The sequence below is a fragment of the Ixodes scapularis genome, unplaced genomic scaffold, assembly GCF_016920785.2.
Source record: "Ixodes scapularis isolate PalLabHiFi unplaced genomic scaffold, ASM1692078v2 PGA_scaffold9__187_contigs__length_104089568, whole genome shotgun sequence".
NCBI classification, from domain to species: Eukaryota; Metazoa; Arthropoda; class Arachnida; order Ixodida; family Ixodidae; genus Ixodes; species Ixodes scapularis.
The window spans coordinates 30,729,221-30,755,321 of NW_024609884.1; the positions used below are offsets into that span (position 1 = coordinate 30,729,221).

A 26,101-nucleotide genomic window follows, 5' to 3' on the forward strand; every position below is an offset into this window, starting at 1 on the left:
GGGACTTCATTTACACCTTTGATACTATGCCGCGTGGTAAACAGACGTAATAATATATCAACTTAACAACAAACAAAAAAAGCCTTTTGTAAGCGACCAGTCGACCAGTCACCACTACTGCCGCCAATGAAATACTTGAATCGATTAAATGACCTCGTGCAGTTTCTGGGAAGCGACCGAGAAAGTAAAAATTCTCCTTAGCAACCGTGTGTTGTGGCACTGAATTAAAGGAGGCGCCCTGTTGCTACAGTAGAAACATCACTGGTGAGACCCCTCTAATGAGGTGTTCCTCGAACTTCATTGATTTCTTTGGACTTACCGATTGACCCAACCGTTCCAAGGCCGCGTACATACCGCAAGCAAGCAAAAAACTTAAAATTATAGCCGTAGATCCAGGCTTATACACACTTTCATTGAGTGCGACGGGACGCAGATGTGTCCAACCTGGTACCTCGCTAAGCGAATGTTTTACTTAACCCAGTTCAACCACTGATGTTTCGCGGACCCCTCGTGGATCGGCGGAGATGATGGGGGAGTCCGTACATGGTGAGGGGAAGGGGAAGGTATAGGTTTTGATAATTATTCAATACATGAATATAAGTATAACTAAGGGCGAGCGCAAAATAGACTACTCTCATTGACATACACGCGAGAACTCACCCGAAAATTGGAATGTTTCTACTCATTCTATACACCTGAAAAGAACGAGATTTTTATTGCTGAGCTTGACCAATAAGGCAGTGCTTCGCGGACCCCCATTTGAGAACCACTCACTCAACCGAATAAGTTTGCCTGGTAACAACACTGGCTCATAGCAATAGGTGTGCCTTTTGGGTAATTCGTATTCCATCAGACGCCTAGCACACAATTCGGAAGCAAAATTTCAGGAAGGTTTTCGTTCCCCTCCTATACATCCACAAACAGTGAAGAACAATGCTTGAAACCCAGTCATCTGGCTTTGATGTTTGATCACTTGACGAAAAAAGTTCCAGGTGTCTACGTCGAACATTTGCAAGTGAGGGGGGAACAGAGGCTGTACGCACAATTGCAGTGTCGCGCTCCAGTACTGGTTTGGGTTCGTATGAAGCGCATTTTGCAAGCAGCCACCCATCTGGTTTAAGCAACGTGCATACGAAATTTTCTTAATCAGAGCGGAAGTATAGCACTCGATATCAGCTAGAGAATACAAATGAGCCTCATAACAAAACTAACATATTGGAAGTAACCGGCGACGCTTTTGGCGAAGTTCCAACTCTGGCAGAGATATCACAGCTTAAGGCGTTCGCTCCTCCTGCTCTCGGAAATTCGCTACCCTGTCAGAAATATCGTTGATATTTCACGTTCATGTCTTAGGATTTGAATGTTTTTCTTCAATGACACACCGAGTTAGTTAATTGAATGGCTTGCGGGTTTACATATTGACGATGCGGTGGACAAAAGAAACGAACGCGTGAACGCACTTCACTCGTTGGCTCAACTGGTCGACGGTAGGAATTACGTGTGTAGGCGGGTTGAGGCGTAAAAGATATTTCTCAAGAGTGGGCAAACGCGTTCACAATTACTGGGTTCTAAACGGCAATACCTTGGGATAGCTTAAGTGTACTTGCCAGCCCTTGCATATGAAAAACAAGTCCCGCAATCACGATCTCCGTCGTGTCGCAGACACTTCTGATAAGTATAGGGTTCCGTGTTTTCGATAATATCTCTAAACCTCTGAGGCGGTTTTATCAAACTCCTAAGAACTAAAAAGCCCACAGTTGAAGCTTTCCTTTACTGAGAAAAGTCCAAGTTCCCCGGGCGAAAATATTTTGATTTCGAGTTCGGCCTGATCACAGCGGCACTCCGCGAGGCTGCTTTCTTCGGAAACCGTAGCCCCTCATTCCGCGTTGTTTTTTTTTTTTTTTGTTTTTTTTTTTGGTAACAGACTTTTTTACAAATATTCAGGTCACGAGCATGTTCTCTGGAGGTTGGGAAGTTCAATGTCTATATTTTGTTTCCTCAGCATAAGGCCCGACAAACAGCGTTTTCTTGTCTGACACAGAAATTAGAGGTAAAATAAAAAAAAAACCTCGAATTTTAAGAAAAATAAACCTTGAAAACACGGAACCCTACTTATAAGCGTTCGGAAAGAGTAAGGTATATTTTCTGACGTTGCTCCTATCTTCACTTCATTGATTGATGTAACACGAGACAAGCATTTTATTGATAAAGCGTTCTTCTGGACGCCATTTTTCTGAAAGACAGAAACATAAAAATGCCACACTGTGGTGAATAGTAGGCACTTAATGAATGAATTTTCAATGAACACTTTGATGGTTCTCTTGGTCCAGGCACGAAAGGCACGCCTTCCCAGAGTTACGTACGCAGGAAACACCACACGAAAAGTATCGAAAACAAACCAGGTTCTTTCCCGCAAGACTTCTGTCACTGTTGCCAGCGGAATACAGGCATCTCACATTTATTCTGACGCATCTCTCCCTAGTCAAACGGGGCGGAAAAGCTTCTGGCAGGTTCCGAACGACAGTCGGGGGGTGTGACAGCGTGAGTTCAATATCCGAGAAGGCAAGCGAAAGGCCTTAGCAGAGCGCGCTATATTTCGGTTTCGAGGCACTTGTTGCTCCCCATCAAGAGTTCTTGAGACGAGCTCAGCTGTCGCTGACAGTCCGCATCGTCACTGGAAAGCGTATCGCTCTTCGACGAGATGCTCACTGTCCACTCCGACATGAGCGGCTGCTTGTCGGGGCCAGGGTTGGACTGCTTCGGCGCGTACATTCGGAACGGCTGCGCGTCTGTCGAGCGGAACGGCTTGGGCTGCAACGACGGCGGAGGGGTCGGCAACCCCACGGTGTTATACTTCTCCAGATCCACCGGCCTGACGGGTTCGTACGAAGAGGTCGTTGTGTCCAGTTCAGAGGGATACCCTGTCGTCCTCGTCGACTTGCTGTAGGAACTGTTGCTGGTGTCTAAAAGGTTTGCCTTTGAATTGTCCAGGAAAAGGTCAGGGACCGACTTGTGCTGGAGTTGCCTCTGAATGTCCGGTGGACGTTGGTCCCGTAATGGACCAGACAGCTTCGCGGCGCTCGGTTCGGCCGCTTTCCGGCGAACTCGACTCAGGTCATCCTGGCTCTGGGACGTACTTCCTGGCGCCGCGGGTGGGCGTTGCGTCATGCCGGGCAGGGCGATGCCCGTTACCTTGCGCGGCACTGGGGGCTTTCCGGCCGTGGCTTCCCGCTGCCTTAGGTAGGCGATACCGACGCGAACCGGCTCTTCGCTGAGAATATTGTGGCAGCTCGCCGCCAACCTGTGATCCAGCTGCGGAGTGCCGCACTTGGGAGCACTACTCTGCTGGTGCTGCGCAGGCTTCACCGCGGAGTCGAAGGACGTCTCATCGTCCAGATCTGAGACAGACTTGGAGGTTTGTTTAAACGCTGTCAGAGGCACGCGACCCCGACCCTTGACGGCAGGTTTGGGCGCTTCCTTCATGACTGTTGAGCTGCCAAACACTGTATCGTTGGCGTGCAGGCCCAGAGAAGCAAAGTCACTGACACTCGAAGGGGCATTGGGAAATTTCTTCGCGCTTTTCTGCTTGCTTTTTTTGAGGCTGTCTGCAGCCCTGGGAGCTTTAGGGATCTCGGGAATCTTCGGCGACTCCTGGAAGTCTTGGTCGCCAACCTTCGCCTTCACAGTGCGAGGTGAGCTTGTAACCGGCTTTTGCTGCTTTTTGGTCCCGGGCACATCTACGGACGAGTTGTGGAAGAACTCCCCTTTCGCCACAGCCGTGTTAAGAAAGCCATCGCTGGCTCGCGATAACGAGGTAATGCCGTTTGGGCCGTCTCTAGAGCGGACGGACACCTCCTTCAGGTCGTTTAAAGAGCCGTCTTTGACGCTGCTTCCGTTCAGCGTCGGGGACTTGAACATTTCCATGGGCTGTTTGGATGGCTGCTGGCGGCGTTTGGTGCACACACAAGCAGACAGTGACACGAAAACAATTCCGAGCAGGATGGCCGAACCAGACCCAATCGCCAAGAACATCAAGAAGTCCGGATAGTTGAGGATGAAGACTCCGGCGACGATGCCTGCTATGATGAGGATCATTCCAAGGAGGTAGAGTAGGATGACGCACACTCTGGAGCAGCCGCGCTCAGTTTCTGGTTTGGGAGCCATTCTAGTGCCTGTAACAGGAAAGATCAGCTGATTAGCTATACTCTATCACCTTTCACTTTCAAAGCACAAAATAAAAGAGCTCGAACGGCCATGATGACGCTTTTACGATAAAACCTCAGACTTTTGTACCTTGACTAGGGCACACAAGTGTCCAAAAGAGTTATGTGTCTACTAGCTTGAATTCTTAGACGCACCACTAAAATCAGCAAGTTTTGAAACTCCTGTACGGCATCAATCTTTCCTCCCTTCTGGGCAATGAGTACATCAATATAAAAAACAATGTCTTTTAAATATTAAGATGTATATATTTACGACAGGTCACACTGTACCAGCCCGAAGCGGAGTTCACATTAGCTCTGTCCACTTCACAGTGCTGGCCTACGGAGGAGGTAATTCCAAAAGGAAATTATAACTTTGCCCATGTCGGCAACACGCATGCAAGCAAGGAAGATACAAAACAGTTTAGATCCTGCCAATTTGTTGACCGCTACGCACATTTGGATTGTACGAAAAAGCGCCAAACTAACACGAGGTTTTCAGTGGGCAGCTGTACATATTGGACACTGAATGACCTTTGCTTCGCTAGATTCAAGGATACCACACAGCAAGCAGTGTAAGCTCCCACTAAAGGCATTCGAAAATCGACTCATCACTGGAGCAGTTTCGTCCAAAATCGTACAGGCTATTATGCTGTGTTGCTGAACAACGCCCTAACGTCTGCCTGATAGCTGAACCATTCTGAATACCATGACTCAGTTTTGTGCCAATAACTGCAATTAGGACCTTTCTATAAGCAGCATGCCGCACAATTGTACTGGCGAGAGGCTCATTTTACGTTTAAAGTCAACTACACGTCCGCCTTTTTTTACGAATTCGTTCAGGCTTTACATCGCAAATTGTCAATTATCAAAAATAGCTTTTTTTTTTATCTAAAAGGTGAAGGGACGAATGTGTGAGCACATACACCGCTATAGATTTCTTTGTAGTAAGATACATGAATCTGGAGTGACGGTAAGACATACAAAGTGCTTCGTATTTTATATGCGTGGTTCCAAAGTGCCACCTCCGCTTTGAACAAAAGCCTTCAGCGGGGTTTTGATCACACGACGCATGCCGTCTATGTTTCATTTGTTGTCACTGAGAAGCCGCTCGACACTCTGGTAGCTCAATGACCTAAAAGAAAAAAAAAGGAAACAGCGAATCGGGTGAGTCTTCAAGTTCTCCTCAAACTCTCGGAACGCTAACAAAAACAAAACAAATTTAATTTATGAGCGCGCTGCCAATTTACTTGCGCAGTTTGGCGTCTCCCGAGTGCGGGCTAAAAGCATGTGGAAGAACTTCCAAGTTTCACGAACCGACCTTTCACTTTTTTGTGCGTATGCCCATAGACTTTCGTTTGCCTTTTTTTTTTTTACATAAAGTTCTTTTGAGAAGAGAATTGAGGATTACTATTAGTGGCCCAAGAGTGCTGGGACAGCTGACTTCTGATCAAAAAGTTTAATACGCTGGGGCTTTTTTTCAAGAATCCGGCGGAAACTTGGGAACTTCCTGCCGGAATTAACCCTACGTTACGTCACTTTCCACCGAGGGCTTTTGCGTTTAGTCGACAATGGAGCTGTGGCAAGAGACATCTAGAAGCTGAACTGAAAATAAGGCAGAAAGTTTCCAGAGCTTCCACCATTACGAAAACGCAAAATTAAGGAAGGAAAAACGGGAAAGCGGATCTTGCTACTCGCGCACTTATTCCAGGGCATCGGCGGTTCGCTCTTGGGAAGATCGGTCCCTCCCTTTTTCTAATCCCTTTGCGCAACAGGCTTCCATGACAGGCCCGTTGCTCTGTCATTGAGAATCGCAGCCCCCCGTAGAGCTTCCTCCTCTTCAAAAGGCGAAACCGGGGTCGTTTTAAAGACATTTTTCATACTAATTCGAATGTTACAAACACATGCACCACCCGTCCTACTGAACGGTGTCTGTCTGATGAATGTCGCTGCTCTGTCGGAGAAGAGACTGCCGGGGGAACGTTCAGAGAGAAAGAAAGAAAGCAAAAAAGTAAAGGAGTTAAAAAAAAAGCTTATGAGTGCCGACCAACAAAGTCACATATATATATATATATGTCTATATATATGTCTATATATATGTCTATATATATGTCTATATATATGTCTATATATATATATATATATATATATATATATATATATATATATAAACCCGAAGCAGTACCTGAACAACTGTGCCCCGCTTTTTAAATAAAAATTAAAAAAAAAACTAGGAGACGCATTTCTACTACGGCTGCTCAAGTCAAAGGAAGTCATGTGCACATCATTCCTCGCGTGCCTGGTGGCGACAGACGATATTCAAGATGTTGGGGATTCTCAGGCCGATCGTTTTCAGTGTGTGGCTGTTTTAAACTCCAAACAGCAGCGGTGACGGTGAGAACAGAAGGATGAGACTAGCGGCTCAGGCACGCATAGAAGCGATGATCTCATACAAAAGAAAAAAAAATCAATTTCAGCCAATTCTGTGCCGTGTCACATTCGGGGTGCTCCGGGGTGCGAAGGGGAGTTATATATTTGGTTTGGATATACCGTTTTATGGTGGGTAGCGCCATTTTGATTACTCTACCGCCATCTACCGAGCGTCAGTTTCCGCGGCCATGCTGAGTGGTTCGAAACGTTGGCGAAAGTGCTCTTCGGTGCCCCGCTCCCGCGTTGGATCTGCTGGTTGGGTGCTCAAAGTGCTGGGCATCGGACTTCAGGCGCGTCTTGTGCCATGTGTGCAGCGGATGGTGTTTTTCGATTCATCGGGAGAGTTTCTTTCCCGGCATTATGGCATCCGCCAGTGCGGCGATGCCGAGAAGAGTGGCACTGAAAGCGCCACCGATAGGGATCGAAGGTGCCTGTACTCAAAATATTCTACACGTTTACAGCGATTGAATTTTCCTTCAGGTTTTAGTCCTTTTAGATGCGGTACACTGACTACATTTTTGGCTTTTTGCGGTGTCCACAACAATGAAACATAATGTGAACAAGAAAGCGCGTGATAAGATCATTGCAGGGAACGATCGAAGGCAGCTGCCTCCGGCTTGCAGACGTTTATAAAAGATTTCATTGAGGATCCCGTGTCGACAAGCGTGTCCTTTGTCTAGAACTGAAAACATCGAAGTCGAGATGGCCCATTGCCGGAGCGAGTCGATCAATGATTCAGCGACTGAGCATGTTTCAGCAATATTTTTTTTTATTTCAGCTACGTTATGAACTAATTTGCAAAACAAGAAGAACCCAGTCGCGCCATGACGGTCAATGCAAGTTTACGGCTCACTGCCATCACGCAGGAGATCAAAATTAAGAAAAACCGATGAAAAACCGATAGAACTAACTTTTCAACAAGTTCCAGCCACACCCGGTGGCAGAAATGAGCCTTCAACTAAGCGTTGTGGATAATAAAGTCGAGTCAATGACACCACTGCAGGATATCAGCATTAAGGTAAATTAAGTTACGAAAAGTTACAAGCATGAAACAGACATTATCATGAGAAAACTTGCACCCGCCTTGCGAGCGTAGCCGATGTTCATCGACGAAACAGCGGCAAGTTCGGTGCGAGCTCTATTCACTAAACGTTGCGAGCACACACAAGAAGATGCCGTTGGGAAAAAGTATTTTCGGTTTACGGACGCAACCCACGGCCGCCGGAGGTGTTCGGGACTTAGGGGGTGGTTGGGATATACAATTCACTGGTCAGATTCACTTGTCAGGATAGATTCTCGAAACATTCATTCATTCAAATGTAGGCAACGAATTTAATTTTGATCATATAATATAGAATTTGTAGTGAATGAAAAGAGCTAAGTGTGTGCATTCTGGGGGTGTCAAGCTCATTGAAATACCTTCGACAGGTCACACTTAAAACTTGCCAGACTTTGCCAAAAATCATCAAAAAGAGATAGTTTGACATTTGTTAATTATTATTACAAAATACACCATATCTGCTCATTCCATTAAGCGTAATTAAATATATGTTGAGTGTGGCAGAAAGAGTTCTAGTGCAGTAGTGTGAGAAGAGCACGGAATAGCGTGCGGTCAAACATACAATCCCCGACAGGTGGAAGAAACGGCAGTTTTTGCCTCCGACCGCTTCAATGATCAATAAAATAAAACTTCGGCAGAGACACTTAAAAGTGCTTAAGCGTAGGAAGGCAAAGGCATTCGTGCACGCAGCGCATTCCTACAAGCAGCGCGCCGCGTCTTCCTATCGCACACGGCCCTCCGGTAGTCACATATCACGCTCCCCCACTGCGCAGGCGCGGCGAACCGCGCTGGCCTCACAACTGCTTCAGTGACAAAGCATCTGCGTTGCTGTGCTTTTCTTTGTGTTTTATTTCTGAAGCGCATCCGCTTTGACCTTGAGCGCACTCGCCGGCTTCAGTGACGAGGCATCTGCAGTGTTGTGCCTCCTTTCTGTGAGGTTTATTTCTGAGGATATATATATATATATATATATATATATATATATATATATATATATATATATATATATATATATATATATATATATATACTCTCATCTTCATTAGTGTTTTCATTGTTTCCTAGTTTTCTATTTTACGTGAAAACAAAGCAAATTTAAATACCATTTGCTTTGCAAAAAAGGCAGCGATTATATTGGAAATCGGCAGCGCATAAATCACGCAGTCCATTTTTAAAGCGTCCTTTCCTAGCACCAATTAAATTTTGCAGTTAATAATCTCAGTACATATATATAAAAGAAAGTGATCAAAACATATTTAATTCTACTTTTATATCAATGCGCAACACAATCTCACAATTCTTACAGAATACAATGGAAAAGGATGAACTATAGAACTCAACATTCGACATACTTCTTGATCTCTTTAACGAACAGTCATTCTATTGCGTCCCCAGAAATAAGTACAGACTATTTTTCTTAAAAGCCGTCAACAAAGCCACACAATAGCGGTCTGCGCGCGCCGGTGACTTGTATGGCCGGGGGGATATAATGTAGGGTGCTAGTCGTCACAATACGCAGGTTAATTAACTAAGGATTGTAAATTAACCTTTTAATTAGTGATGATCAGGGATGGGCAAAATACATGCAAATTTGTATTGAAATACAAATACAAAATACTTCGTCAAAAATGTATTTAATTACAAATCTAATTACATTTCCAAAAAAGCATTTAAGTACAAGATACAAATACAACCAAATGTATTTGGTCTCCCTCCAAATACTTTTCCAAATACATTCCTCAAAATTTGCGTCAGCGACTTCAAGGCACCAGCAACGGGTTTCTGGGTATCTCATTGTAATTTTGCATCGCACACTCGGGAGTTAGTGTGCGAGGCTCTAGTAACGTAATAGAAATACAATCACAAAAAAAATGTAATCATCATCGACGTAATAGGTGAAAAAAAGTACAGAGCTTCAAGCAGCTTTTTTTGTCGATTACTTTTTTTGGTATAGACCAACAAAGAACCGAGACGACCAAGACGCGCAGCACTAGCAAGAGAATTTTGTATTGTTGCAACTCGCACCAGTTACGAAAATCTGGACGACCCGCGCATTTAGAATGTTCCAGGCAAAAGTATGGATGGAAAGTTTCACAAGTTGTCACAGGCACTTATTTAGCCAGTCTGCCTGTGAACGTCACTATTCTTGCCCTGGACTAGCACCGTAATCACAAAGTCACTAAACGCTGGTGCTTGATTGAGAGACACTGCATTCGGTGCAGAACGTAGTTTTCTTCCTCCTCTGGACAGTGACCATAAGTTTGAGGGATGTATTTTCGCCCACAAAATTGTATTTAATTACAATTGTATTTGAAATACTCACGTTTTAGTATTTAAATACGCACGTCAAATACATTACCCAATTTGTCATTAAATACAAATGCAAAATACACAAAGTATTTGAAATACTGCCCATCCCTGGTGATGATAAACATTGTTTCAATTGCAAACTTGCTGAGCGTGGTCAAAAATGCTATACCAGTCAATCTTAAAAGACTTGCAGCGCGTGAAAAGCACAGTAGTGCGCTAAAATTCCCACTCGTGCAACAGGCGCAAGGCAGCGCGTGCGAAACTGCGCCCGTGCGGATTTTCCATATTTTACCATCTGCGTGTTCGCAACGGCGGCTTTGCGTCTGCTGCACGAGCGGGAAATTCAGCGAACTATACCGTGCTTCACGCGCTCCAAATCTTTCTAAACTTGACTGATTCTGTGGTTTTTGGTGACACTCAGCAAGTCGCTAATTTAAACCACGAGTTTATTATCACGAATCAAAAAGGTAACGAACAAACTTTTGTTAATGATTCAACTTATCGTGACAATTAATCCCTTTATTGTGTTTCCTTGGCCGTGTCGAAAAATAGGACAGAAAGAAAAAAAGGAAAACGATGTAAAAAAACGGCAACACGTGGGAAGGACAAAGGTAGATAAGGCACGGTATGGTACAGGGAAATTAATCGATTAACCAAGTAATTCATGCATTCATTTCTGGCGAATCGCTTAGCCATGCAATCGCTCAAAAAATGGCGTTTCTATGCGGTTGACACGGGCATAATTGTCGACCCTGTCAAATTTAACATAAGAAATTGAATCACAGCAAGACGTGTGCTCCACCGGGACGCCATGTTTTCATAGTTCATAACCGCGAAATTATTTTTTTACGGACTTGTTTGTTCTTGAAAAACAATAAGGTATAATTCCTTTTGAATTGATGTCAGTCTTAACTGTATAAGTGATTAGTTCAGATCTCACATTTTTCAATTACTTCAATAGTGCTTAGCGCATAGCTGGTAACTTGAGGTCAGTAAAAACGTGTGTACATTTTTCTGTTTCCTTTACTTCTGTCTTTAGCCAATGGCTGTTGGATGTGCGTCGAGCCATGATATAAAATAGCCCCATCAAAATCTACAGTTCTTGTACTGCCGAAGCTATACAAATCCCAGCAAGTGGTCCCATAAAGGAATAATGTTATATTAGCAATTCTGCAATATTCAACGATTCAATCAGCCTCTACATTAGACTATTACACTATGAATAAATCAACTAAAGGTCAGATATTAATAAGCCATATTGTTTAATCCGGTCAGAGCTTAACAAAACACTATTTTCATCCGCCAGCTCTCAACTGGAGGATGAAGTGCGAAGTGTACCGCTCATGGAGAACCCACCTGGCTTTCCACTGAGTCACCTGCGAAACCTAATTTCATTTGAAATTGCGCAAGGTTGCTACAAAAACTTGAGGAAAAAAAAACCCTACAAAGGAACGGAAAAGCATAGTGCCATTTTCTATTCTAGTTTGGAACACCTAGCTGCCAGCCAACGGCTCCCCGCTGTGCACGTTTAACGACGCATTCATCCTCTTTGAAAAAGGTTCGATGCAAAGCAACTCAAATTCTCCGAGGTTTCATCAGGGGGTAGCAGTCGCTCCTCCAAGCAAGACACGTGCATACAATGAGTTCTATAGCGGCGTGGGGCAAGAAGCGTGGCAAGTTGTGTCGACATCCCCCCCCCCCCCCCCCCTTCCCGACTTTGTCGATCCCTGTTTATACGGGGTGCGCGTCACCGTAGTCAGGCAATCTATCGCGGCGCTGCTGCAACGACACCCAGAAGCAAAAGGCAGCCGGCGCTTGACAAGACTTTCGCTGAGCGAGTCTGAGGCCGGTTCTCCTCATTAGCGCACTGCTAAAATGGCGTTTGCGAAGAAGCACAAGCAAACGTCAAGAAAGTCAGGCAGGCTCCCAAGATGAACGGCACCCGGCACTGAACAGGATACGCGCACTTTATAAATGTGAGCCTGGACCTCCGTTACCCGCATGGAAACTTTCCTCCTAAAACAGACGGCACAAAAAGGAAGAAGAAAAATAATAAACGACAATAAAGAAGCGAAGAGCCCTGTGAAACTGTCGGGCAGAAGAAGCCTTCAAACCAGCCCTAATGAGTGTTCCTAGACGGGATAATGTCCCTGTAAGTGTGCCCCCTCCTCTCCCTCCTTTCTGGCTCGTTTCTAATGTCCGCACTGGAGAGAAACTAACTGGAAATCGAATCTACCGGAATAACAACGTTTCTTTGTTCTCCCAACAATCGTTCTCGCGCAGACGAAGAAAGAGAGTCGGGCAGAGAAACGAAACTCAAATTGAGACTGGGACGGTTCCGAAAGCAAGCACGGAGGCAAGGGAGCTGCGTGGCGCCTCCCCTCCGGTAATGGCCAGAATCAATACCAAAAATCACTTCCAGCTCGGCGGGCTCCACATCAGAGAAGTTTCAACCGAGCCGACGAGATGAGGCGAAGGAGAAGCCGGTTTGGGCCGCCCACCCCCGCTGCAATTTGAGCGTCGAGCGAAAAGCGTCGCTGCGCAGAGGCGTCAGTTTCGGACTGCCCAGCTCTCGCCGCCACTCCGGCCGAAAACGTCCGAAGTCTACCGTCGGTCCGAGCGAGATTGCAGCTTCAGCGGGCTCCGCTCATTTAATCGGCTAATGTGCCCCAAGTATGACGCTGCCAGAAACTTTCCAATTATTCTCGCCCAACTGCGTGGGGCACGAGACTCGACTACCAGCAACCGTCCCCCAACACACACACACGCAAACACGAACACATACACACGTCTACACCTTTTTCTTTTTTTTTTTTTTTCTAGGCCATTCTGATAGATTTTGGGATGGTTTAATGACTCTAATCCAAACCTGGATGCAATCATCCTCGACCGACGTGGCACTTAACTGCCGTTGTGCCATTCCGTCCCAACTGTCAACAAGAGTGTTTGGGCTGGCTTTCCGTCTTCTGCGGGTAACTAAACCTACGAAGGTTCGAATAGCCTTCGTCTGAGGAAACCTGAACTGCGCCCATGTGTTAAGGATAGCGGACAAAGCTAAGTGAGCGTAATGTAAAGAATAACTTTAAGGGAATTCCTTAGGCTACACCAGGAGAGTAGATCAGACTTCACTACTCGAAATCACATGTCGACGGTCGAAGTTTTATTTGGCTTTGAACGACCAAATTTGCTTTGCGATACTAGCAACCGGATACAAGTATGGTCATTAAATACGGCATCAAAACTTCGGTGCGGACTGCTTTGTTCGTGATTTAAACGATCAAAAAACCGCGAAGAACACACGGACCCTTGTTGCCTACAATTTTGATAAAATAAGCTTTAAACAATTTTCTCTTTACCATGTCCTTTGTTTTGACGACAAACTTTTTTTTTATTTCTTTATGGATATTTTTTTTGGCACTGGTGAGAATAAGGCAACCATGGAAAGTGTACTTGTGGTTGGTTCATCCTAACGAACGTTACTCAACCACTCAGTTGGGAAAGTGCCATAGAGACAGCTCTGAAAAAGTGGCACCGATCTGTCCTTGATAGCCTAATGGCAAACACAACGCCGCCATTTCTACCGCAGCGGCCACTCGAGGAACTGCATGCGACTTTTATTTTGGCTTTAATCGGCTATTTTGGCGCCGAAGCAAATACAGCGGAAGAGGTTACACGGGTGCCACCCCCGTCTCCCCAGCGGACGCGCCGCGTCGTACTATCTAAGTTAAAATGCACCTAGGTCGGGACGCGCTACCTGAAAGCACCGCTGAGGCATGGTTGTATAAAAACGATATTAATTGTGCCGCAAAACCTTGCTAACTAAATATTTTAAAAAACATCACGCGCCCTTCATTTTGTACTAAACTCCAATAAATTTAATACAAAAAGAGTCTTTTCCGTTTGTTTTTATGCAAAAATATGCTTTCTAAAAGCTCGAGGTGACCACAGTACAGACGAACGATAAAGAGTGGCGCTGTTGTCGTATTTAGCTCGGTCTCGGTGGAAGCCAGCGGCCCAGGTTTCGACGGCGAGTTTCCCAACCGAGTGTTTTAGTAACATTGATCCTAACCTTCCTAGATAACGCTATGCGAGGTAGCGACAAGTCCTTCTACGCTCGCCCGTGTCGTCTGCGCCGGTCCGCCATGTTCTTCCTAACTTGTCCACCATGGCTGTGTTCGAAATCTTCCAAGTTACTCCGGCAGGTCATGTCGAGTGACAATCCAGATAGAACAACGCCGGACGCAGGTAGGTTTTCGAACGCCAAGGTACCAAACCGTTACATGAGAGTCGAGAATGAGGTCGAGTCAAATCGGCCCTTCTAACCGGCAACGAAATGCGGGCACGGACAAAAAAGTAGAGCGCGTCGGCATACCAATCACATTCTTTGCGTTTTTTCTTGCAAGTATTTAGGTGAAACCGAAAAAAAAAATTATGCTTAGTATCTGCATGAACATAATGTTTCTTGAAATATTGCGCTTACGCATACCTGTACCGTGAAAACAGTAAAAAGCGCTAACTCATGATTGAAAAAGTAACGCAAAAGTAACGTGCGTTACTTTTTAACGGTAACGCGCTCCTTTTATTTTGAGGTAACATAGGTCGGTAACGCGTTCCTTTTCTTTGCAAGTAACGAGTCACGTATTTCGTTACAGTTTTTTTCGGTAACGCATACAACACTGTATACAGGGAACCGCTGCATCACAAATCTAAAATCGCGATGCAGCTCGATCAGTGAATACTGCCTCCTAGAAGAGTTCAAATATGTGCATCATGTGCGCGAGAAACAATTCCAGGATTCTGCGAGTGCTAACGACATCGTTAAAAGACTGGGCTTGTTCGCTAGTTAAAAACTCTCGATCAGAAACCCTGCCTTTTCTTAAAAGAAGATCCTTCCGCGCAAAAAGAAATTATCCAAGTGCTGTTCTAACACGGGGCAAGTTGGCGCAGCGAAAGGTCGTTTGTAACGGGGGGGGGGGGGGGGGGGGCGAATACACAGCGAAAGTCGCTGAAGTTGGGTTGTGCCGAAGCCGAGTCCGTCTGAAGTGATCGAGATTCCAGGAGGTAGTTGGGTGATCTTTTATTCATGATGGTTCTCCGGATGGAAGAGCCTCCGGCCGCGGGCCTTGCCGAGAGTTCACAACGGCCGTGCCGCGCCTCTGGGTCGGAACCCGTTTGTTGGTTCCAAGACCGCATCGAGGGACCGCCGGACGACCTTCTAGCCCCGCGAACAATTGAATAAACACGCGCAAACAGCGCTGTCCTCCCGCACACCCTCAACGATTGAACAGCGTCAACCTTCCAAGGCCTCCGAGCCCCGTCCCTACACATATCCAACACCTGCGCCGTCTCGACGAAACGCATGGCTCCGTCCCCGAGCATCGTTCATATTCGCCAGCGTACATAAGAGAAAAAAAGAAAAGAAAAAAGGTCGAAATTCCGGCTTTTTGCTACGCCGCGTGTTTGCTTGGATCGTGCCCGTGCCATTGCGCGTCAAAATACCCAGGTTTGTTCGTTTATTATGAAGTTTTTATGTCAATAAAGAAAAAAAGATGGAGGAGAACGAGGCAAAAGGCTACTGAAGTCGCTTCACGAGGTTAGCAGATCCATACTGCACTCACCGGGTGCACGCTATATGCATGCCGGAAACTGGCGAAAATGGGGACTGCACACACGCGCCGCACACATTTTCGCATAGCCTTTTTTTTTTTACACATTTTTTTACATTTCTTTTTAGTACGGAGCAACGAGACGATGTGGAGCTCACGTCAGTCGACTCTGAGTTCATCGCTAAAACTTCTCATATCTTCTCGTCATTTCCGTGTGTACATTCCGAACCCATGAAAAGCGGGCAGGCGAGCGAGTTCAATTAGCCCAAGGCGACAACTCGAACCGTCTTCCACTCCGTTTCAGTATAACTTCACAAACGACGAAAGCTACGGCCCCAGAGAGTCAATCAGGGCGCCGGAGAGCGTGGCTATACCGTACGAGCGGACTTTTGATACTGACTTGGAAACTGTATAACGATCGGTGTAGAGAAGGAGGGGAAGTGAAAGGATCAAAATATAAAATGTGTACGTACTCATTCGTGGTAGAGAACTAAAAAAAAAAATATACCCGCTCTCACTGTGTGTTCCGTTTGCCACACTGACGAGATCACATGGGCGATGTCGGTAGGTGTAAGCTCTGCAAAACCCAAATGCCGTTTCGGCGCTCGTTCGCTTTTTGCAAACAGCACGAGGCACCCAGAAACTGTATCGCCTAGAGTTATTCAGCACACACACGCAGGTACCTCTACACAAATAGTTTTTACAGCAACAATTTAGCCGAGTGAGAAAAGCATGCTAAAAACTGTGAATGGAGCGTTAAGGGCAGCTGTGCCGCACACTGCACACGCTTAGACGTCTAACGTTTAGTTTTAACCTTGAAATGCTTTTCCTAAGCTGGACAATCGGTGCATATCTCGAGACAAACATTCTCTATGCATGCGTACAGCCCTCCCTCCCTTTTTGCACAGTTAGAAAACTTTACTACAAAGATACGTCACACTGATGTCGTCGCCACGGCGAGCCAGCTGCGCGAGGTACTTCACATGCAGCGGCCGTTTCCTGATCGCCCCGGGCTAAAACCGCTCAAGAAGTTCTTTGTCAGCCGAGCTCCTGCGCAGAGAGAGGGCCTTATCGGTTAGAAACATTCCTCAATTTTATACGCCCCTTTTCTAGGAGCGCGAGCAGCCGCCGGTTCCGCTACGAGCAAAGACCGCCAACCCTGTCATGCAAGAAAAAAGGGTCCGATGAACGAAAGAGCTTTCATAAATCACGCGTGACTTGCTTGAGACCGCTCCCGTTTCGCGGTGAGGGAGGAATTTCAGAAGGAAGAGCAAGAAGGCGGAAGGAAAGACGAAGAGAAAGGAGAGACAAAATGGCGGCGTCCAATGTTCTAACCAGCTACAACGAAGAAGCGATCAGGGAAAGGGGGGTAGAAGACAAATTCCGGTCGTAGTATCGAATCGCGGTAGGATTCAGGCACGCGGCGATAAACTCGAGGTCCTAACCCCGCGGCGAGCCGTCGTCCCACATCGCGTGTCTTCCCGGCATTCCCGGAATCCACACTCGAAAGTGGGACAGAGATCACGCGTCAGTGGTGCGCCAATGCCTCGCAGACATTCGAAGCGGCGTATATCTTCTCGGAAGGAATTGAAACGGGCCTGTCTGCGCGCGGTGACCTATTTCCTGCACCCGCGAAACAATAACAGTTATTGGAATCTATGGCTTGACACTGAACACTTTCAAACTTCGCGACCAAGTTTAAACCACACCCTCTATTCGTTATATTCATTTAATTTTTGTTCTTACAAAGTTATCGTTCCTAACTGCTGACTCAACGAAATTTGTCCTTGGAATAAAAGATAAAAAAGAGGAAAGTTAGAACAGCAGCAGAGGTTTTAAACTACAGACGTTTCGAAAAAAAAAAAAAAAACTTCCCAGGTTCAAATTTAAAAAAAAAAAAAAAAAAAACTCACAATTGCAAAATTTGTTTAATGGCAAACGGCGCGACAGAGGGAGATTTCATCCTCAATGAGTAACTATTTCGGGAGAAGATCCAAAGTCTGAGTGGGACCCGATGACGAGGGTCAGTAGTAAAACTGATAGCACGACAAAGTTCAGATTCAAGATATGTATATATACTTTTTTTATTTCTACTGGGTCGAGTCGAATACCTCCTAGAAGACAAGGCCTGCACGACGCTATGGAAAGTTAAGCCAGTTTTAGCTGTCTTGCGTCGCGCTGCGCGACCGTGCGCTTCGTACCGCAATCAGAGTCTTTTTGTCACAAGGACGCAGCTGTTCCGCACTCACACGCCTTCGAACGCAGATGCGTGTATGAGCCTTTAACTCAAGCCAGAAAGCCCATGAGCTCAAGCTGACACTTATATTACAAACGGGCTTAAGGTAGGGCCGGGGGGGGGGGGGGGGGGGGGCTGAGGATTCGGAAAATGATGAGCACAAGCGCCGGCGAAAATACCAAGTCGCGAGAAAATCGTTCATTTAGTCTGCGGCTCGCGAGCCATATGCGGCTCTTCGCGGGTCCAAGTGGGGCTCGCGGCTCCCTGGTACCCGTGCCCCCCTTCCCCTCCCATGTCTCCAAGACAAAAAGAGTTCTAAAATTTAAAAAAAAGCTCAGTCTTGGAAGCCTTGTACTACACTACGTACATACAGCTGGACTGTTTTTTGACAGACGTGTCCAGTGACCCTGTTTCCTTTATTGTACTAGAAAGAATTTCGAACCGTATACGCGTAACGGATAGGGACAGTGGCTGGCTAGCGAACCATGCATTCCCTTTTGCTTAGCGGTTGAAGAAATGTTCTGCTGCCTGGTGTTATTTGTTGCAGTCGACAATTATACTTGTCCCCTTTGGAAATGACTGTTCCCTCCATATTGATCCGCGTTATAAGTAGCATCCCCTCCTCTTTTTTTTTTTTTTTTTTTCTGCGACTTTCTGAACTTTTTGTAGTTTTGTCTGCGGCTCTAACCCCATGTCACTCTGGCAACCCCTGGTATAGTCTGTTTCACCCTGCGGAAAGCGGCGTTACAAAGACCGACGTGTTTCTGTTGACGGCAGCCACGGGCTCGACGAAGAGTTTCGCGGCCACGAGGTAGCGTAAACCCCACGGTCAGTTTCAATTTCCTAACTTTAGCATCTGAAGTGTATTTCAGCGTGTTACAACCATCAAAATGCTTTACATTGACGTCGTCCACCCAAGCATCGGGTATAACTAGTCGCTTTACCACACAGCGTATAATGTCTTATCTGCGGCTGTGGGCATTTTTGAGTACTTGCTCAGCCTTCACGGGTACCTCGAGGTCTGCGAAATCGACGGCACCTTTCTGCTATAGACCCCTTTCGATATAGTGCCCTCTTTTGGCAGCTCTGGAATCACTGCCAACTGGCGAACAAAAACCGCAACGTCACGGCACACTTTCTAAGTTTGGTTGGATTAGAGGGCAAAACAAACCTACACAAAAAGTTGATGAGTGCAATAACTTTGCCCTTTCGACGCTGTTTGCTATCGTGTGGAATGAAATGCATGTTTCACGATGTCAGTTGTTCCGCCATTGTGCAGTGGTTCCGACCTTCTAATAATCGGCGCCTGACTTTCGAAAGGGGTCTATACTCCGCTTCACACCAAGTCCAATCCTTTGGCGTACTAGCGTGGCATAAAGTCACTGGATCTGGGAAAGCAGAGCCATTGTCTTCCCACCCGCTAGCCGGACACAAACAAATACCAACATACAGACGACAAAACCTGCTAAGGTGAGTGGCTCATCGCTGTCGGTAGTCATGGTGATCGCCATTTTGGGCCCTTTCGAAGCTTCGACAGCGTCGTCCAAACCAGTCGCACCAATATCGATATAGAACATCATCGTACTGAAAGCGCTCTTCGGCCAATATGAGCGTCTGTGGCACTGTGCATAAGATAAAGTTATCGCTCATGCTTAGTTCTCCACATCTCTTATCATTATTTTATTTTTTTGCTTGTTTCAAGACAGTAAAATTATTTTTCAATGCCTCCAAGCACTGACGTTCCGTGTGATGACGGTACGAAGATATACATCACACGAGGCGTCGGTGCTTGGGTGCATTGAAAAATAATTTGACTGTCTTGAAACACGCAACAAGAGAAACATAGTTGTAAGAGATCTGGGGAAATAAGCATGAGTGATAAGTTTATTGCATTCACAGTACCAAAACGCTTTCAGTACGATAATGCTCCATAGCGATCTTGGTGCGACTGGTTTTGACGAGGCTTTCGAGGCTTCGAAGGGGTCCAAAATGGCGATCACCATGGCGACCGACAGCGATGAGCCAATCACATTGAGAGGTTTGTCGTCTGTATGTTGGTATCTGTTTGTGTCCGGCTAGCAGGTGGGAAGGCAATGGTGCTACTTTCCTAGATTCAGTGACTTTAGCGTGCAAAGGCAGTGGTGACAAAGAATTGATGTGGTAGTGTAGCGGTAAGCGCGTTAGCGTTCGGTGTGTACGTCTTACTTGCGGGTGCCATCTTCTGAAGTGGCAACAGCAACTTTCTCAGAGCCTATTGAAGTGTGAGACGCATTAAATGGAGCTTGCAGAGAAGAGACTGATCGGAACGCGGTAGCGCCGAGCACAGTCCTGGCACCAGATCGCGGCAAAAGAGAACCTAGCAGCTCGGAACTACCCCAACCCCGTTGCGGCGAAGTGAGCCCGTCTATTGTAACGTCTGCTTTTTTGTCGCTTTCTTCCGCGCTTTTTCTCTGGGGAAGCCCGGAGCGCGCACGTTTTCCGGAGCATGCGTGAACACGTGATGTTTTCCCCCCGCCGGGAGTAACACGGAAGCGGTCGAAAAAGAGGTTCGCCTGGCACTGGTGTCCACCGAATGAGGAGACGAGCGCTGCATCGGCGTTCGGCTGGTAGTCGGCCTGTCGACTTCCGTGGCCAGCACCTAACCGAACATAATTATAGCTGCCAGTCATACAACACGTTCTGCGTTAAAAACGCAGGATCGTGGCGCATTCGCTATGCGCGATTGCTTTAGTTGTTATAATAACAATCGCACATAAAAATAACAAGAGCCCATGCTCTTTGAGCGCTGATTGATTGTTTCTCCGTCGGCTCGTCGTTTACGGTTAGACTTCAAGTAAACGGAGTCTGGAGCACAAAGATGTCGAAGCAGGTCCGGCGGCCGGCAAGCACGAGCGGATCAAGTATGCACAGCGATTTGCCGATCGAAACACGAAGCAGCAGAATTCGGAGTGACACGTGCTGAGTGCGGTCCACAGTCCCGGCGGGTCCCGCGCGACACAGCCAGCGCAGCCAGCAGGCCCCCGCGACTACCGTAACCCCGTCGCTCGCTCACCTCGCCAGTCGGCAGCCGATTCGCTCAGGCTGCAGGTCGTTAGACACCGTCACGATTCGTCTGCTCCGTCGACAGGCCTCGCGTTCAATTAAGCCGGTGCCAGTGATGGAGCACTTGGGCAGGGAACTGCCGCCAAGGCGCGTCCCAAGCCCGGACCTGCCACGCGCAGTACGTCGTTGTCTCCGTGAACAGGCTGCATGCCGCTGTACGCATGCGCGACTCTTGCCAAATTTCTTTGTGTGGGATGCTGACGCCGCCGATCGGGCCGCCTTGAAGGTCGCCACGCTTGGAACGTCAAATCGTGCCCAAACTTTCAAAGTTGTGCATTGTACGCGTGCCTCCCCCGAAACCCGCCTTCTCCCTCTCTCTCAAAATTTATGCATGGCACTCCTACTTGGGCGTACGTGTTTCTCGTAACAAACGACTTATTTTCCGAATTTCATTGAAGACAGGAACGGAAGTATGTTGTCCTTGCCGCTCGACGCTCTGGGTATAACGGTTGAAGAATGACAAAGAAGGTGCGCAAAAATTATTTCGTCAATAGGACATCAATCTCGTGGAAATAAAATACACCGATATGCCGATCAACGTTATGGGTAATATATTAAAAACGTATCCGGCAATTCGTACTGCGCTCACCACGACACACGCACAAGGAGATGGGAGCAACCAACTCAATATTATACCGGAAGGTTATATTTATACAGAAGCCCGAAGCAATCTGTAAGATCATGAGTTCTTGCGGTGGTCTCGCCGCGCGCAACTTTCTATGTGAATTTCGCTGCGTATGGACTTGTACTGAAGTTTAGATAGCGGGAATAAGTCTTTCCCAAGGGGAGTCTAAAGGTGTAGTCGCACGGTGGACAAATTAAGGAAACCAGGTCCGTGGACCAGAGAAATGTGCGTGTCAAGGGACCTTGCCACCATTATAGCCGATTCACACGACGGACCAAATCGCGATTTTCGTCCGCGGACCGTGTACCACGTGACCGTCACGTCACCGATTCCTGCGATCCGCGCCTCCTCCGCGGAGGCGCGGACTGATCAAGTCGAGCGCCTTTTTCACTCGCGGACGTTTGGCGGCAGACTGACTTGGAAAGCATTTAGTCTGGCAACGGTACATGGTTTTCTTGGTATTTTGCTTCTATGCGTTCAAAACAAAAATGGCGCGTCGTTGCGTTTGTGCGTTTGTTGGTTCATTTTGTCGTACGATTCTTGGTTCCACGCGTGAGAGAAACTCCAGAAACTTTGTCCGGCTGACGCGACGCAGGTTCCGGGGCTCCTCCGGGTCCGTGTCAAGAAGCTCCCGTCAAAACTAGTCTAGCACGCCGCGATAATTCTTGCACGTCCAATCAGGATTTCACCGAGCAAGCCCTCTCTTGTGGATGTGGTGTGCTTGAGTGTTGTGCACGAGCGCGGAGTGTGTGAAGGCATCTCCAAACGCCCCTCCGCGAGCCCAGAAGTTCGTCGCGTCTACGCAGAGGCTTTCTCGGGCAGGATCATGCCTGTGTCACTGTCTATGCTTTGGGTTAGTAAAGTTAGTGGCGCTTCGCGCGAAGCCTGTCCCGGTGTTTTGTTCTCGATCTGTTCGTAGCAGCGGCGTACGATTCTTTATCGCGGTAGCAACCGTCGATTTCTCTCTTGGACGACGGTGCTACTGTGCGATGTTGGAGTTTCCCGGCACTGTGGGGTGCGAACAGGTTCGGACCGTCTTCACTGGCGTCTGCTCGTTGTCTCCCTCGTGTGGATGCGCTTGGGAGACGGACGAACCGCGGATATGTCGTCACGTGATCAATCCGTCCGCGGATCAGTCCGTCGTGTGAATCGGCTATTACGGACAAATCCGCAGGTCCGCGGCATGGTTACCGTTAGAGCCACTAAATGAGCTACGCTTAGAGTATCGGCACTCTGTTCCACATTATTGTTGTGGGCGCCGCCATCTTGGTGATTAGTATAGAGCATAGGCAACTGTTCATCGTCAAGATTAAAACGTGCAATTTTCTCAGCTTTACATTCGGTGTTACAAAGCTCATGTAATATTGCTTTTCTGTGTCGCGAACTGCTTAACATTTCTGGAGGACAGAAAAGCGCTTCCTCCGATTTCAAATAAAGCTTCATGCAACTGGCAACCATGATTTTAAGCCCCAACATGGATAACTGTCATTACTCTGAAAAGTAGCTTATTTAGTGGCTCTAGCTACCGTGAATCGAAATGAGGACTAAGTTCCTGACCTGAGCTTCGGTTGCTGCTTCCGCTGCACCTGCTACCAGACAAGATCAACACCTCTCAAAGTTGTCACCTTGCGCCCGCAGCTTTCGCTGCACTCCAAGCTAAGAAAGAACCGCCACGCAGAGCACATGACGCTCAATTTGCATCCAGTCAGCGTCTGGCCAATCTATGCTCACTCTGGCATCAGGAAAGAAATGCAGAGGCGCTTCTGCCGCTATGGGCCTTCAGAAATTCTATGGGCCTTACATGGCAGGTGAGATCATTTAACGCTGACTGATTCACGTGAACCGCGCACTTGTATTTGACCGCGCATATCTCTTATATTTCAGTGAAAGTAAAATGTTGTTTCGAAGTGGGGGAAAAAAAAAAGCGACGCATTTTTAGGTTAGAAAAGGAAAGGCAAAAAAAAAAGAATGTTTAATTTGCTGAAGACGAGCGGAGAATCTAGCGCAGCCTCCAGTTCACAGGGCGCAACAAGCCTGTGCTTCTCCAGGCATGCACAGAAATCTACCGCGCTCCTTTTCAACTGCTGGAGCCTACTAACTCATGTGCGAAACAAGGCTGCCGATGGAGAGCACATCTATATCGTTGCACAGCAACGCTGGCTTTGAGCTTGGCCATGACGACGCTCTGCATATTTTGGCATTTGTTCGCTCGGGTAAGTTATGTTTTACTGAAATCATAAGTAGACGCCGAGTGAGGATGCTAACACTATAGTAACTGTCAGCCACGTCTTGCACCGGAGTCACGTTCCCTCAAGGCGACAGAGTAGGGAAAATCGTGTACACTCAATCGTTGCCTCAGAGAATATAAAACATATTAGAGGAGTCGAAAACGCATTTAGTAGCTGGTTTGGTGGACTAACTGACGGGAAGGGGTTCACAATAGTTAAAAAAACACGGCGAATACTCATGATTTGGCTTTCCAGCTATCCGGGAAAACAGAGGAAAACAGAGTTGGGATGTATTGTGGCTGATACGACAGCGTCCTGCAACGACACGCCTTTATTCAGCACACACATCGTGAGTAGCAACATGCCCGAGTGTGGAGCAATCAGGCTCGCCTGGAAAGTGCCCAAAACGCGACAATAAAAAGATGAAAGGAGACAAATACTCAGCCTCCGGTTGGCAATTGCGCACAGATACATTCAACAAATTTCCCCAAAAAGCTTCGCGGCAAAGATTTTCCATAACGCTGTTGGTAATTTTGCAAGAATAGTGGCGAACCACGTCTGAGAATAATAGGAAGACGTTTTATTTGATGTCACATACATGTGTGGACCTAATTAAACGTCAACTAGACCACCCGAGAATAATCAGCTATGTATCCTATTCCGCCTAAGTCAATGCTTCTCAAGCGATAAACATGTTTTAGAACATAAATTATCCATCTACAAAGTCAATCAGCTGACATACAATTTTATTCTTGAACACAATTAACATTTTTTACATTCGCTTCTTTAATTTATAACTGAGCTAAAGGAAAATAAAAATATTTTCAAGAACCCAAGATGAATAAGTAATCCTCCGATATATCGAAATAGGAAGAAAATCGAAGCACCCTTAACATTTTTCCCGAAATAAGATGTATATTCCACGTTTCACTACTACTTTTGATAGTCATAAATGACCACACGATTTCGCGTTGTAGTACTGACGCTTATTCTTACATCTGACTATGGGCTTGCATATATTGACATTACGGCATCGCTTGAGGCTTTTAGATAACTACTTTTGCCTTCTGTATGTAGTACATTTTGAATTGGTGTTGGTTTTCGTCGAAGTAAGTTCCTGTATTGAAATGTTAAGAACTATATCTGCAATTTGCAATAAAAAAAGCCGTAAAACGCCGTCGATTTTTAAAGCTTTTTTATGTGCGACAGAGACGAACACAGTAATTACAAGAAATAATATATAAACACATTCGGTTCAATGAGGTGTCAATTAAAGTAACTGGTTTGTGCGAAAGTAGCGTCAAGCTTCCCTGTATGGTCGCCATTTTGGATAATGCAATGAGCAAGTTCTCCTTGACCTCTCCATTCTAGGTGGGCCGATCTAAATTCGCTGGTCGGACGGGTAGCTACCCCAGTCTCGGGTTAATTCAACATGGTTAATATTCACCAGCTCGCCTGCACCCTTATGGTTTTTTCTACGTTTCTTGAATACCGAGAATTTGCTATGCAAACACCGGAGAAACAAGCGTACATTGAAAAATAATTTTTCAGTTTTGAAATACAAAAACAAATACGCCAGAAGAACAATATAATTGCAAGAGATCCGCGGAAATAAATGTAAAAATAATTTAGCTTTTTTTTTTTTTCGTTTCAGATGTTTTGACGGCTTGGCGGCTGCCGCGCGAGGGTAACCCAATCCTCCTACCTGCTGGTACCCGCGTATACCTGCCCTCTGCTCTAAAGGTCGCGGCTTGGCGCCGACGTGGCGGCCAGCCTAGCGCAGGGGACTATACGAGGAATTTCGTCGCGAGCGTCAAGTGCTCCATGGATGTTTGGGTTACCGCCCAGGTGTACATTGAGCACGGGCTCACTACGTGACGCAGTCGTGGTTGAGAGATTGATTGGCCAGTGTCGGACAAAGGGAGAGGATACGGGCTTCTAGAAAAGCCAGAGATGGAGGAATTATAAGTGTGAAATTGAGCGAAAATTACGCTTCAATTACTTCAATTATTCCCTACTTTGTACCAATACCTCATCTACATAGTTTGTAAATTCCTTGAATTCGCACGTAATAAAACATTCAATTAGAGTCAACGTCTGGAAGTCCTGCTTGGCTACTAATATTAGGCGAAGTGAGCTCCGGCCCCCATATCATCTCCAGCCCCGTCGACCAGAGAATTCGTGATCCTTGTGTCCCAAACCGGGGGCACCAAACTGCATCACGGAAAGAACCATCTTTACTATGGGCATGACTGATAATTTGATTGCATACGCAGTGGCAAATACGCTTATATTGGTGGGG

The 26,101-nt window shown here is 46.6% G+C and overlaps 1 protein-coding gene across 4 annotated transcripts in view; it reads right to left on the minus strand.

Annotated features, from left to right (window-relative positions):
* Positions 1-2,181: 2,181 nt before the first annotated feature.
* LOC115310186 overlaps positions 2,182-26,101 on the minus strand; it is an 88,653-nt gene continuing 64,733 nt past the window's right edge. For all 4 annotated transcript variants that reach the window (XM_040223399.3, XM_042287118.1, XM_040223400.3 and 1 more), the window contains one exon: positions 2,182-4,172. In XM_040223399.3, coding sequence (XP_040079333.2) covers positions 2,590-4,164 — 1,575 coding nt within the window. In that variant the 5' untranslated portion in view covers positions 4,165-4,172 and the 3' untranslated portion in view covers positions 2,182-2,589. The remainder of the gene's footprint in view (positions 4,173-26,101) is intronic.